This window comes from Mus caroli, chromosome 1 (genome assembly GCF_900094665.2).
Source record: "Mus caroli chromosome 1, CAROLI_EIJ_v1.1, whole genome shotgun sequence".
NCBI lineage: Eukaryota > Metazoa > Chordata > Mammalia > Rodentia > Muridae > Mus > Mus caroli.
Window position 1 is genome coordinate 123,810,109 of NC_034570.1, and position 15,026 is coordinate 123,825,134.

At 45.9% G+C, this 15,026-nt stretch overlaps 1 protein-coding gene across 2 annotated transcripts in view; it reads left to right on the top strand.

Annotated features, from left to right (window-relative positions):
* The first annotated feature begins 2,333 nt into the window (after positions 1-2,333).
* The window catches only part of Lemd1 (LEM domain containing 1), a 31,203-nt gene continuing 18,510 nt past the window's right edge, over positions 2,334-15,026 (top strand). The window contains exons 1-4 of one of the 2 annotated variants that reach the window (XM_021170943.2): positions 2,334-2,388; positions 3,935-4,054; positions 4,641-4,763; positions 7,871-7,941. In XM_021170943.2, coding sequence (XP_021026602.1) covers positions 3,973-4,054; positions 4,641-4,763; positions 7,871-7,941 — 276 coding nt within the window. In that variant the 5' untranslated portion in view covers positions 2,334-2,388; positions 3,935-3,972. Of the gene's footprint in view, positions 2,389-3,934; positions 4,055-4,640; positions 4,764-7,870; positions 7,942-15,026 lie in introns of those variants that run through there. The other variant, XM_021170949.2, reaches the window with a different exon arrangement.

The following is a 15,026-nucleotide window of genomic DNA, read 5'->3' on the forward strand; positions in this document are numbered from 1 at the left end:
TAGCCATCCACCACAAGATGTTCCAACTCTTTTCCCAGGGCCTGGAAAAGGCTGTAGTTAGAGGGCTTCAGAGGAAGTCTAAACTGGATGCAGCTTCTCAGGGGAGGAGATGTTGAAACTCTGAGGCCAGGGTGAATAAATAGACTAATGGAAATGTATAGGATTTACCAGGTTCTCCGTGCCTCTGGTCAGTTCCTGCTGCCATTGCCACTGCAGACTTGGGGGGACTTGGTCACCTGCAGCCGGTAAGGGGTGGAGCTGAGCTTGGACTCCAGGCAGGTGACCCCCTTGTTGCCTTTAAACCCTTTCAGATGGTCCCCCTTCCCCTGCTGTTTAATGAACACACTGTGTTTCCTCACAGTTACATTTTGCCTTGCATAATTGTTTTGAAAATCACAGCAGTTTTTCTTGAAAGACTCCAGCTACTAGTATGACAGATATTTCCTTAAAATAAAGCTACAAGATCTACGTTTTGCAATGTAGTGATATACGTCTCAGCTGTCTTGAGCATATCCAGAGAATGGAATGAGTTGTGACCATGTTTTAAAGAGGCCCAAACCATGAGACTTCTGTATGGTCGGGACATGCCCTTCATCCTGATTCTTCTTTTAATTAAAAACAAAACAAAACAAAACCTAAAAACATCTATCTATTGTATATGTATATGTGGTATGTGTGGACACTTGTGTGCCACAGCATGGGTGTGGAGGTTGGAGGACTGACAACTTTCTTTCTTTCTTTTTTTTTTTTTTTAAAGATTTATTTATTTATTATATGTAAGTACACTGTAGCTGTCTTCAGACACTCCAGAAGAGGGCGCCAGATCTCTTTATAGATGGTTGTGAGCCACCATGTGGTTGGTGGGATTTGAACTCTGGACCTTCAGAAGAGCAGTCGGGTGCTCTTACCCACTGAGCCATCTCACCAGCCCGACAACTTTCAAGTATTGGTTCTTTCTACCATGTGAGCCCTAAGGAATGGAACTCAAGTCTTCAAGTTTAGTGGCAAATGTCTTTACCCACTGAACTACTTGCTGAGTCATGTTGCCAGCCCCTGATTCTTCTTTTCTTTTCTTTCCATTTTGTTTCATTGTCTTTGTTTTTTAAAAATTATTTATTTATTTTATGTATATGAGTACACTGTAGCTGTCTTCAGACACACTGAAGAGGGCATCAGATCCTGCTACAGATAGTTGTGAGTCACCATGTGGTTGCTGGGATTTGAACTTAGGACCTTCGGAAGAGCAGTCAGTGCTCTTAACCACTGAGCCATCTCTCTAGCCTGTTTTTATTTTTATTTATTTTTATTTTTTGAGACAGGGTTTCTGTCTGTAACCTTAGTTGTCCTGGAACTTGCTCTGTAGACCAGGCTGGCCTCGAACTCACAGAGATCCACTTGCCGATGCCTCAGGGATTAAAGGAGTATACTGCCCCCACCCCACTCCACCCCCGCCTGATTTTTTTTTCTTTTTTCTTTTTTCTTTCTTCCTTTCTTTCTTTCTTTCTTTCTTTCTTTCTTTCTTTCTTTCTTTCTTTCTTTCTTTCTTTCTTTCTTTCTTTCTTTCTTTCTTTCTTTCTTTCTTTCTTTGAGTCAGGGTTTCTCTGTATAGCCCTGGCTGTCCTGGAACTCACTTTGTGGGCCAGGCTGGACTTGAACTTAGAAATTCTCCTGTCGGGGCTGGTGAGATGGCTCAGTGGGTAAGAGCACCCGACTGCTCTTCCGAAGGTCCAGAGTTCAAATCCCAGCAGCCACATGGTGGCTCACAACCATCCGCAATGAGATCTGGCGCCCTCTTCTGGAGTGTCTGAAGACAGCTACAGTGTACTTACATATAATAAATAAATCTTTAAAAAAAAAAAAAAAAAAAAGAAATTCTCCTGTCTCTGCCTCCCAAGTGCTGAGATTAAAGGTGTGCACCACCACTGCCTGGTGATTCTTATTTTCTTAATGGAAAAAAACTTTTGATGTGGATACAACTCTCTTCCGCTTTCCTGTTTCCCCGTGGGTCTTGGTTGGTGGCTTGGATGCTGCCATTTGCTTTCTGTCTCTTTTCTCCTCTCCATTTCTTGGCACTGCGTAGTCTCATGCAGCTCCTTGCTCCCTGTGCTCAGTGGTACCTTGTACCCTCATGTTTTCTCCTTGGTGTTCCACCTCCGGAGCTGGCCAGCGCCTCCTTCTGTTTGAGTTTAGCTTAAATCCATCATCTGGTTTTCTCATCAGTGTTGCTGGGGTGAAGGTGTGGTGCTGATGTCACACTGTCAGTATTATGATTATCATAATATCTAACAGTTGGAGAAGGGGCAGTTGTTCATGGTAACCCTCGGGTGAGTCTCACCTAGCTAAAGTAACCAGACTGATTGCATAGACTTCAGACAACCATGTGAAGGGGTGAGTGGGTTCATCATCCAGTTGGATTCCATTTGAATATCCGTCTTCCATATGTGTGTTCCCTCTAGGCAATTGTCTAATGTCACTTGAAATTGATGAGAGCTCTTTGGAAGGTTATTTTGGGGAAGCAAGGGAAACAACAGACAGCTGTTCTCTGGAACAAATGTCGGCCGGATCTGCCTAAGTGTGCCTCCAGTACAAAAAAAAAAAAAAATCTGAGCTGCTGAGCCTTTTACCTTTCCAGGGTTAGACTTCTGTATTCTGGAAAGGTCCATCCAGCTTCCCAGGCACACGGAGGAGGAGGAGGAGGAGGAGGGGAGGAGGAGGAGGATGTTAACATTAACCAGGACTACGTTTTTGAAAAGAAGCCTAGTTTGAAGCACAAAATTGCCCAAGCGCATGTTCCTGAGCACTCTGTCCTAGGTCACAACTCCTGTTTTCTTCCAGCTTGTTTATGACGAGCTTCCTAATAGGACATTGATCGAGCACCAATAAAAAGTCATTGGAACGGGGCCCGATCTTCCTGTGGTGCTGAGCACTTAGCTTGTTTTTACTGCAATATTGAAATTCCTTGAAACCTGTTAGAAATGGGATGCAATAAACCAGTTCTGTATGGCAGAGCCTTCAAAAAGGCTCTGCGAATGAGTGATCCACCCTCTCTCCCAACTTTATTAAATGGGTGACAGGGGTCGGTTTTGGAGGTAGGAATCAAGAGATAAAGGGGATAAAACTAATTGAGCTGAGGCTCTACAGATTTAGACAGACCAAGACTTCACAGACCTATGTGACTCAATCTGTGGTAAGAATTAAGTGTTGGCCCAGTTCACTGACCACACTGTTTTCTAGTGGCCTGATTGAAGGCCACCACAACCACATAGCTCAGTCAGTAAATGCCCTTGCCTGCCCATCCATACAGTGTCAGAAGAAAACTGATTCCACAAGTTGTCCGCAGACCTCTACACGTGCACTCTGATACCCACCCATCTACACGTATGCATATGCACACACGCACAAAATACTCATAATTGGAAAATTTTTAATCCTTTAAAAAAAAAAACTGCATCTCATTGTGCTCAGTGCACGAGTGAAACCTGCTTCAGCCTGTAATCCTGGACTGCTCTAAGCCCTGGGTAGCCGCAGGAAAAAAGAGGGCAGCAATAAATAACTCTTCTAGCTTACAGAAAACAAATCTCTCTCACCTCATTCACATTTAATTAACGGCTTATCTTCGGGGCGCTTGAGTCCTGAGCAGAGTTCCAGAGCAGTTGTGGAAATATCATTTTATCCAGGTAAGTTTTCTTACCTTCATTAAGCAGAAAAGTTTGAAATCACTGATCCTCAAGAACCTGGAATAGTGTGGAAGTCTGTCGAGTTGTTCACCAAGGCTACCAGTGCCATAGGAGCCTCTGGCAGACAGAAGGGGCCATGGGTCCCCTAGCCCTGCCAGCCCTGCCAGCCCAGCGGGGGGGATGCAGGTGTAAGTCTAGCGGTAGTATTTATTTGTGAAACGACGACCTTAATGAATTTAATATTTTCCTGTTTCAAGGACTCCACTGCCAGAGAAGAGGCCACGTTTTGATCACCATGGTGGATGTGAAGTGTCTGAGTGACTATGAGCTGCACAAACATCTTATGAAGCTTGGATTCACACCTGGCCCAATACTACGTAGGTCTGCAGTTAATACTGGGGATGGGGGCAGGGTGTGTGTGTGTGTGTGTGTGTGTATTCATTTGCTGCTTACGAGCTAATTCCAAAATTTAAAGCAGAGAAGTAGAAGGAACATATGCAGTAAAAGCCACTGAAAATAGAGAGGAAAACAGCCATATGGCAGGAAGAGGTAGCAGACAGTCTAGGCCCTTACAGAAGGAGATACAAGGCCAGGGAGGGGGAGGGCTTGTTGTTATTTTTTATTTCTTAGTGCTAAAAGTCCAATTTTTTTTTTATCATATTAGCCCTCTTGGGTTTTTATATGTGCCCTCTATTTCCATTATCTCTATCCCTCATAAACAACTTTGTCCCAGTTGCTCTCAGAGAGACTCAGTACCTGGTTATTGATACTCTGCAGATATTACCTGTTTATATAATGGGAAGAATGAGCTGAGCGGCTGGCTGTGGGGGGCCGTCTCGTTGTTAAGAGCCAGCCATACGTAGCCAATCATGTAAGGTCCTAGAAGAGAGGGCTGGGTTATAAAACAGCTCGAATCCTGTATATGCAACCCAGAACGGCTTAGTTCCCTGTTGTGTCCCTCAGCTTCCACCAGAAAGACCTATGAGAAGAAGCTAGTGCAGCTTCTGGCCTCGCCTCCCTGGAAACCGCCTGTCACGAAGAAACCCACAAGGCCGCACGGCTCTGAGGACAGCGATGACAGTGAAGGTACCGTTGTCGGCGGTGCTGCCAGATGGCAGCTTCACGTTTATTAATACCCTGTCCAGCATGACTTACACCCTGTAAATGATGTGCACGCCGACCTGTGAAACAGCCACTCGGCCCCTCTGTGCACAGAGCCCACCAAAGAAGCCCCTGGGCTGCAAGATCATCTGTACGGCGAAGTCTGTCTTCACACCAAAGACACGGCTGGGTGGGATACTGAGGGAAGGACCGGCCAGTGTGCACATCCTTTACCTAAACCAGAGTCAGATCATGTATTCGGAGTCCTTAAAATTAGCTCCTAGAGTCAAGGTTCCGGCTTTCCGTGAGGTCTCGAGCTCTGCTTTGCCTCAAACCGATACATTTCACTATGATTTTCTTTGGATTAGGTGATTTCATGCCCAGGCAAAACGGATGAACCAGCTTGTACTTCTCTGAGCTTCTCACACACACACTGCTGATAGCACCTTTGGAGACCAGTGGGTGGGTGGGGAGTGGTGGCCCCTGAAATTCTTTGACTTTGCTTACAGTGGCCATGGCCCCAGCAAGCACACTACATAAAGCAGCATAAACCATACACATGCAGTTGTCTCTGTCCCCAGAGCTCTTTGAGGATGGCCTTGGAGAACCCCATAATATATTCCACGAATATCTCCTGGGAGTCTCCTGGGAGCCCAGGGAAACAGCACCTAATGAGGGCCACCCGTGTCTTCTGGACAGAATGTGAACCAAGCCCTTTAACCCTCACAATACTTAGCAAGAGTGACTAGCCCAAAATCACATCACTGGGGCGTGGCTCTAGAAGATAAACATACATTGGGATGTGTCATGATGAGCCTAACACCCGTCTTCAACATCACTCTCTGTCCAGCATCACAGAGCAGGAGCTCAGTGTATGTTTGAGGGTAAAGAACAGAGCAGGCAGGGCTGGAGGTGTAGTTCAATGAAAGGCACTTGACTAGTGTGCACAAGGCCCTGAGGACCATCTGGACACACAGGCACATGCACACACCCACATGCACACACAAATAGTGACAAAAGTAAGACCTGAACTCAGGACTGACTGCCTCTTAAGCTTGTGTTTACTGTCTCATAGCCTGTACTCGATGAATGTTGTATTTTGGACCATGTGTGATCTATACAAAAAGACAGGCCGGGCAGTGGTGAGGCACACCTTTCATCCCAGCACTCGGGAGGCAGAGGCAGGTGGTTTTCTGAGTTCGAGGCCAGCCTGGTCTGCAAAGTGAGTGCCAGGACAGCCAGGGCTATATGGAGAAACCCTGTTTCGAAAAACCAAAAAGAAAAAAGAAAAACAAACAAACAAAAAAACTCCAACAACAACAACAAAACAAAACAAACAAACAAAAAGACAGTTTCCCATAAGTATTAACAGTTCAACTAAACAGCCCAAATGGTCTGGAAAAAAAATCTTGATATTGAATGGACACAGAGATTTCCCTAATTGTCACAGTGAGCTTATTTGGAAGAGACAGCCGGATCTAGGGATAGACTCCACTGTAACCTTGGGACAAGTGGCTGGGCTGTCTCAGACTTCTCCATTTCCTGCCTGGGGAAGAGGCTTAGGGGACTGGTCCATACATAGAAACTGTTCAGGGCTGCCAAGGAAGCCAAAGCTACAGAAGCTACACTGTAGCCAGCTCAAGCTGGTTCTGGCCATAGGTCCACTCCTCACTGCCCATTCGGTTCTCAGGACACAACCTCCACAAAGGCGTGTTTCTGCTGAGGCTAAAGAAGGTTGTTTTCCATTGCTGATCTTGACTGTTTTCACTGGGTCTCCTGGAGGCCAACTTCCGGGGCAGAGTGGAGGCTTAGCATTTTAGTGCATTGGAATGGAGGGTTGGACCATTTCTCTCCACTCCAGGGTGTGGAATGGAGGCTTTAACCTGGCATCATCCTACGAAGAGTCAGCCTGGACCCAGCCGGTTACAAAAACACCTGCTGGGGTGAGCGGTGGGACCAGAGGGGAGCAGGGACAGAAAGCCCCTCAATCTCACAAACAATCAGGAATTTGATTTTCTCACTTTCAGTCACTGTTCTGGGCACTGGAGGCTTTGGTTTAATTGTTTGACCCCGTTTGTTTTATTGAAGGGGAGGGTGGGAGATAGGTTTTTATACTGTGTAGCCCTAACAGGTCTGGAATTCACTACATAGAACAGGGTGGTCTTGAACTTGTAGTGCTCCTCCTGCCTTAACCTCACTGGTGATGAAATTACGGGTGTGTGCCTCCACACCTGCTCAGCAACCTCTTCTCAAACTTCTCAGATGGCAGATAGCCTGCTGTGCTGGGGTGTGTCTACAATCCCATCCCTGGGGCCTGAGACAGGAGGGCCTCAGCTGGGAGGTTGAGCCTGAACATGTAGTGAAACCCTGCTTCAAAACATCAAAAGCAAAATAAAGTGGCGCCATGAGCATCTAGTCTGAATACACACTAGCACAATGCTCCCCACATCCCAGCACTGAGTCCCCCCACATCCCAGCACAGAGGCCTCCCTACATGCTAGCACTGAGTTTCTTCCCATCCCCTACATCCCAGCGCAGAGTCCTCCCTAGATCCCAGCACTGAGTCCCCCCACATCTCAGCACTGAGTCCTCCCTATATCCCAGCACTGAGGCCTCCCTACATGCCAGCACTGAGTCCCCCCCCACATCCCAGCACTGAATCCTCCCCCACATCCCAGTGTCACTATGGGCTGCTTTCTGCTGCTGGCCGTCCTGCCACTCAGAAAGCCACTGGCTTCCCCTTCTTCAGGGTGCTGTTCTAGATAGGAGGCAGAAAGTCCTTCCTATTCTGGCATTTGGGGACACACAGAGCTCACAGCTGGCTTCCAGGGACAATGCTAAACTGAGAACAGCAGCTCTCAGAAAGCCTGCTAGCTTATGTCTCTCTGAGGCATGCAAACACGACAGCCAGCCACGTCCCCACAGGAGGCCTAAGCATGTCTCTCTGTGAGGAAGGGCTTTTCTCTGTAAAGGGCACTGTGAATTTTCTTACCCTAGTGGAAGTGCCTGTGGCTGAGAGAAAGCACTTGGTGTTTTTTTTTCTCCTGCTGCCTCATCTGCTCTCCTGGCCTGTTCTCCTTTTGTTTTCCCAGCTCCAGCCGTAAAAATCATTTTGAAAGGAAATATCAAATTCTCAAAAAACAAAGGCAAGGAAGGCAAGAAGGTATGAACAATTCAAATGCATGAATACTTCTACATGTATGTTAAAAATAAAAATGAGCACTCTCAGACATATAAAGAAATACTACATTCTGCTAGACCTAGACTATTCTAGTCTAGACTTGATCTTTTAATGAAAAAAAAAATCCACCTTTTGAAATGGCTTTTGTGTTCTAGCTAGGACCCAGAGTATCACTGTCCCTTTTGCCCCACAATGATTACCACGGGCCCACCAGCTTCACCCAACCCTGTGCCACCTCCTCAGCCTTCACATATCCAACTCGGTTCTTGGCCCACTTAGGAACATAGGAGAAACGTGTGCGTCTCTAAGCGTGTCCCTTTGCCAGCTAGACATTGAGACATGGCTTCCACTCTGACTGACCACAGTGGGACTGGAGGCCAGGCATGTGAGGGGTCTTCCTCGGAAGAGACCTGGTTGGGTTAGGGTCCCTATCCATTGCTTGTTTGTGCAAGTGCTCTGGGGAAATCAGTTAGTGTGTGCAGCAGCATCTAACAGGCTCTGCCTGTTGTCAAGCAAAGACAGGCCTGTGCTCTCTGGCACTGAGCACAGCGAGGCATTGGTAACTGAGGAATTCTCACACCAGACTCTCTCTCCCGCCTTCTTTTTCTGACCTCTGTCCATTACTATGTTTTGAGGCATCTCCCTGGTGCCTCTGATTTTTGGCTTCTCGGCTTCCCCACTTCAAGCAAGGGGTTGTTGCTTCTTGACTGCTGTCTTGCTCGCTAAATAAATGTCCTCATGCTCGAGACCTCCACCTTTAGCCATCTTTTCTTCGTTTTTTTTTTTTTTATTTTTTTTATGTGGCTTCTTCCTCTTGTTACCTCCTCCTGTGCTAACCCCTCCAAGACCCTCCTCAGGCATAGGCCTGTGTCAAGTTGATTTATTCCTTTATAGTCTCCAACCTTCCCTCTGCACTGCATCCACTCAACAAAAGGCCCCCTCATGGGCATGAGTACTTTGGAGATTGGAGGGATGCGTTTACACCTTGCTACATGGCTGTCCCCTGCTACTGAGTACAGGATAGACATTAGGAGCAAACACATCCCAATGCCCATCTGGCCACACAGATGACCGTCGCTGCCCAGGCTCAAAGCCCCAGACCTCTTGTGGAATACCCACTTCTCAGAGCAGTGTATACATAGAGGTTTAGATATTCTTAAGTTTAGAATCCTGACTTAAACCTATTCCAGGCAGAGTTAGGTGGTCTGTACCTTTAATCTCAGTGCTCAGGAGACTGAAGCAGGAGAATAGTGAGGTCTGTATTAGCCTGGGCTTCACAGCAAGACCCTATCTTACCAAACCAACCAAACACCAGAGGCTAAAAGCCTGGGTCCCATCCCCAGCCTCCACCCAACAGAAACCTCTCTTCTGCGCTCACGGGTATCCCAGTCCAACCCGGTTTGTTTGTTTGTTTGTTTGTTTGTTTGTTTGTTTTTAACAATGGCAAAATCTTTCAGATTGGTTTTTGCCCCTGACTTCCCAGTCCTACCTAGCGTAGACCTATCAGCAAAGGCTTAGCCACATCCACCCGCTCACTTGCTCCACCCTCCGGAGATGCTCCGTACTTCCCATGGCTTTCCTCCCTCCTCGTCCAGTGGATGCACCTCGTAGTTCCTACCAAGTCTCCTCAGCCTCCATGGCAGCTGCTTCTCCGGCCTGGAGCTCTCTTCATTCTTCTCATTTCCGGCTTTCTTTTCCTCCCACTGTTAAAATCCTGCGATTTTTGTAAGAAATGCTTCAAAGGCCACTCATATGAATCCCTTTGAAATGATACCTTACCTCTTTCAATAGCTGAACCCTCACAGAGTCCTACGTCTGACAGGAGCCTAAAATGTACTCCGCTAAGCCTATCACTCACGGTTTTATCAACAAATAGGTTAGTTGCAATTGGATTCTAGCATTTAAACTACCCGAAGAACTTAGGGAATCAAAAAGAAACCCCAGGTAAACACGCTGATAGCGGACTCCCATTCAAAGACAGCTCGAATTTGATGAAGTGATTCTGAGCAAGCACGGCATTTTCTAAAAGGATTAAAAAAAAAAAAGTCTACTAAATGGCTCACTAAAGGAACCCTTTCTATTCACGAAACCCCAGTTCCTCAGATCTCACAGAGATGGGTACAGTAGGAAAAGCAGCCTGCATCCTTAAAACACCTCATTTTGGAAGAAGCGGCCTGTAGTCCTTGCTTTTACATAAACCGGAGACAAAGCTGCATTGATATTTTCAACTGGTGATAGAATTAAATAGGAAGTGGGTGATGACATAGAATCCTTTAATGTGAACAATTTATATAAGCCGTTTGGATTCTTCAAAGGGCCCCACGACATCTGCTCCACTTTAAATCTGGAGGTGCAGGTATGTAAGCGTCAGGGTCGCCACGTAAAGATGGCAGCGAGTATGTTTACTTAGATATTTGTATTTGGACCACTATTCGGAATGGTGGTCGGCACCAGATAAACTTGTCAATGTCTAGGAAGGGGGAGGGGTTGTGTTTGTTCAAACCATTCTTTCACTTTAGAGGGGTCTGTGGTGAAGTACAGCTATCCTGAGACACGGGCTGTGACACTTTGCACACCTTCTTAGCATAGTGAGCGTGTAGTTTTGTCAACCCACTTACATAGCCTGCTGATTTCGCCATTAAGACCACTCAAAAAAGCCAGGTCAGGGCTGGGGCGCAGCTCAGTAGCTAGCACATGCCTAGTGAAGAGCACAAGCGAGCCTGGTCCCTGTGTAGAAGTCAGCAGTGCTGTTCCTCTGACAGGGACTGGAAACAGCTCATCTCTCTACTGCTGAGGGGAGAGCTAGGTTTGTAGTTATAACTCAGGCTCCCTGTCTCCTCTTTCAAAGGGATTTACAGTCGACCGAGAGGCAACAGCCTCCACTGGCAGCTTGTATAAAGTGGGATTTGAGTACGGTACCTTGTGATTTATCACCCAAACAAGGATGAAGAATAAAAGGGGGTTACTAGTCAGGGAGTACTTTGAGAGTGAGGCTGTAGGTAAAAGCCAGAGGACAGCCAGGGAGCTCCTGGGTGTGGGCATGAGGTGGGGGTGTCTTTCTGTCTGTCTCTCCCTGTCTCTCTCTGTCTCTGTCTCTCTCTGTGTGTGTGTGTGTGTGTGTGTGAGAGAGAGAGAGAGAGAGAGAGGGAGAAAGGGAGAGAGAGAGAGAGAGAGAGAGAGAGAGTCAGAGACAGAGACAGGGAGATGTAGCCCTGCTGACCCCTCTGAGGTTTCCTTGTTGCCTCCCAGAGATAAGCTGCTGTTTGTGGCCAGAGCCTTGATACCCCCTGTTGGGAGGAGGACCTGCTCATTTGCCACCCTTCCTAAGCATTTTACTCCCGGCTTCTCACATGTGTCCTGTGCCTAGGGATCTGCTTTTCCAGAAAGCCCACGAGCTTTCTCTCTAGGTTGTGAAATGTTGAACGTACAATCTGTGCTCTGAGTTCAATTCATCCTTAGGCATAGGCAGAGGGGCATCCTGGTCCCTTCTTCGGAAGGAGCCTTGGTCCTACACGGAGGAAAATGGTCTCTTTCTCTGATTTCCTATTCCTCACCAGATGCTTTGCCTCTTAGACATTACAACCTGGAGAGAGACAGTGCTTACGTCACAGTAGGTGGACAACAGTTCAGAATACGATCAGACAAACCTGCTGGCCAGGCTCAGACTATCAGCTAAGTGTCACTTCTGAGTACATGATCTTAAACCTGCTTGAGGACGAATGTGGGTGCAGAGAGAGGCATAGTCTCTACCCCGAAGAAACTTTTTTTGGTTTTAAGACAGTGTTTTTCTATATAGCCCTGGTTAGTCTGGAATTAGCCATGTGGATTAGGCTGGCCTTGAACTCACAGAGATGCACTTGCCTCTGCCTCCTGAATTCTGGGATTGCAAGGTGTAACCCACCATACCCAGCTATGAAAACAAAACAAAACAAAACAAAACAAACCTTTAAAATGTGCTCTAAACACAAAAAGGCGCTTCAAAAATATGGGGGCTAGAGACAGACGCCCTGGGCTCAATCTCAGCTCCGCCACTCGCTTTGATAAGTCCCCACCCTTGCTGTGTCTGAGCTTACCACCCGAAAGTGGGTTAATAACGATGGCCTCTGCCTTGTATTGAGTCTCGGAGCTTGGGTTCCAGCTTATAAATCAGATGGGGGATGTAGCTTGGAACAGAGTACTGACGACATCTAATAAAAGGTTCTTAGCTACAAGTAAAAGCGACTGTTTTCGTTAGCAGGATTGTTCTATAAAAAGTACACTATTTAATTATCTGCAATGCACAACAACATAGTGAGTGAAAAAAAATAAGGAAATGGAAATAAGATCTTCAGTACTGGGCTCTGAATGATGCAGAATATCAGACTTACCAGACTGCCCAGAGGTATATTTATATAAGTAAATATTCAGGCATAATTAAAGGCTGCTTTCTGCATGTAACCAAGCAGGCAGAACTTTTAAAGCCCCATGTGTATAATAAGCAAGGCATGGTGGCACATACCTGTAATCCTAGCACCTAAGACATTATGGCAGAAGCACTCCAAGTTCCAGGCTAGCCTGAGCTACATAAGGAGAACTCTGGCTCAGAAAAATAAAATAAAATAACAACCAGAAAAGCTTATGTGCCCCCTGGATTTGAGGAAACTTTATATCTACATCCTTTTCTGTTTGCTTAAACATTTTTTTAAAAGATGTATTTATTTAATGTATATGAAAACACTGTAGCTCTTTTCAGACACACCAGAAGAGGGCATCAGATCCCATTAAAGATGGTTATGAGCCAACCATGTGGTTGCTGGGAATTGAACTCAGGACCTCTGGAAGAGCAATCAGTGCTCTTAATCCCTGAGCCATCTCTCCAGCCCCCTTCCTTGAACATTTTAAAAACTAAGTTACTTTGCACGAATTTCACAGGTACATAGTGGCAAGAGTAGTATAGAGAATTCTTGCTCTTTTACCAGACGTGGTTGTTACTGCGTATCAGTTTTGCTGTTCCCTGGGTTGTGTCTCTGAGCCCTCTTGAGAGCAAACTGCACAAGAAGCCCCCAGCCCTCAGACTGTCCTGCTCCAGAGCTCCACCTAGAGCCAATTGCACCTCCAAAGCACAGACCCCACCAGGCTTCAACTACTGTTTCAAGTGTCCTTTTGCTTCCTGGTCAGCCACCAATCCAGAAACACCTGTCTTGTCTAGATCTCTGATCTCTTCAGTGTCCTACATCCTGGCAGAGCGGTGCCTCAGTTTCTTCCGATAACTCATGCCCTGGTCAGTTTTAGAGATCGGTGCTTCCATTCTGTTGGGTTAATATGCTCTTCTTCAATTACAAACTATTCTCGATATCAAATGTATGTATGTGTGCGTGTGTGTGTGCATGCACGTGTGCATGTGCATGTGAGAGAGACCTATATTCCAAATTTTCAGAAAGAAATGGACAATTCAATTCAATTTCGATAGCTGCCTGCAGTTGGCATCAGATCCCACAGGTTGAGAGCTTAGGCTCCTAAACCGCGTCATTGTAGGTGACAATCCCAGTCCTTGGCTCTGCTGTGCTTCTGATGGACCAGCTATCTCAGTTTCTATGACCCCCTCTCATAGACCTGATAATCTGTGAGAATGATTCACAGATCTCAGGAAGAGTTCCTGGGTAGTTTTATGTCAGCTTGACACGTGCTAAAGTCATCTGAGAAGAGGGAACCTCACTTGGGAACTGGAATCCAATAAGATTGGGCTGTGGGGCATTTTCTTAATTAGCGATTGACTTTCCTATCACTTCCTTCCTGAGAACATACATCTATCGTCATTTTATCACAGGGAATTTCCTGCTCTCCTTTCCATAGGGCATTCATGGGACAGCGTCATGGGCAGTAGACACCATTCATCATAACTCATGAGCCTAGGCATGATTTATTGGAGATGATTATTGATCGTGGGATTTCTTCCCTGGAAAAGCTTCTTGGCTCTCCTTATAGATGAGGAAATGTACAGGAAGGAGATGATGGGCCCACGAACACAGAGAAAGCCCGAAGAAAAACTGGAATAGAATTTCTATTTCCAATCTTCATCCAGTTCTATTAAATGACTGAAGGGGAGGAAAGGTGGCCTTAGTGATGAAATTGCTCCCCCTGCTGTCTGTTTTAGGCACTGCAGGAGGATTTGGGCCAGGGCAGCAAAGACCTCTTTCTTTGGTGGATTGGTGGATTTTTTTTCCAATTACACACCAAGGCTACGGAACACGGGTCAATATATCTAAATATGCAAATGAATGGATGGAATTTGCCTAACCGAAGAGTAAAAAAGTTGAGTTCCACTAAGCTGGGTGTGGTGGCACACGCCTTCAATCCAGCTCTTGGGAGGCAAAGATGACCTGGTCTATAAAGCTTGTTCGAAGACAGCCAGAGCTACCTACATAGTGAGACCTTGTCTCAAACAAGCCAAAAACGAAATTTAACATTGCTAGATTTAATTTAACTTCTAGTTTTTCGGGATAGGGTTTCTCTGTGTAGCCCTGGCTGTCCTGGAATTAGCTCTGTTGACCAGGCTGGTCTTGAACTTGAGTTCTTGATCTCAAGAGTTCTGGGATTAAAAATGTGTGTGCGCATGCTCTCTCTCTCTCTCTCTCACACACACACAGTCACACACAGAGCTAGATTTAGTTTTTATCCATGTGGTGGTGGTCTGTGGATGTGTTATTCACAACTGTAAATGGAATTTCTCTTGTTAATTTCCGATAAGATTGAGCATCTTTTCTCATATTAATTTTTCATTTGTATTTTGGCATTTATGAAACGCCTGTTCATGTCTTTTGCCCTTTGTAGTAGACTGTTTACCTTATTGGTTTATGGGTGTGACTTAGATACTGTGGCTATCAGTCCTTTCTTATCGATGGATGTAACAATACCTTTTAGTTGCCTTAGTTTGTCTTTTCACTCTTCTCTTGCATTTCAAAAATGTTTCATTTTTAAATTACTTTAATTTATAGACAGCTCCCTAAAAGAATGCCTATATGGACCTTATCCAGACTTATAGTTTTGTTTATTTGTGATGTAATGGGATGTCTGTGTGTGTGTGTGTG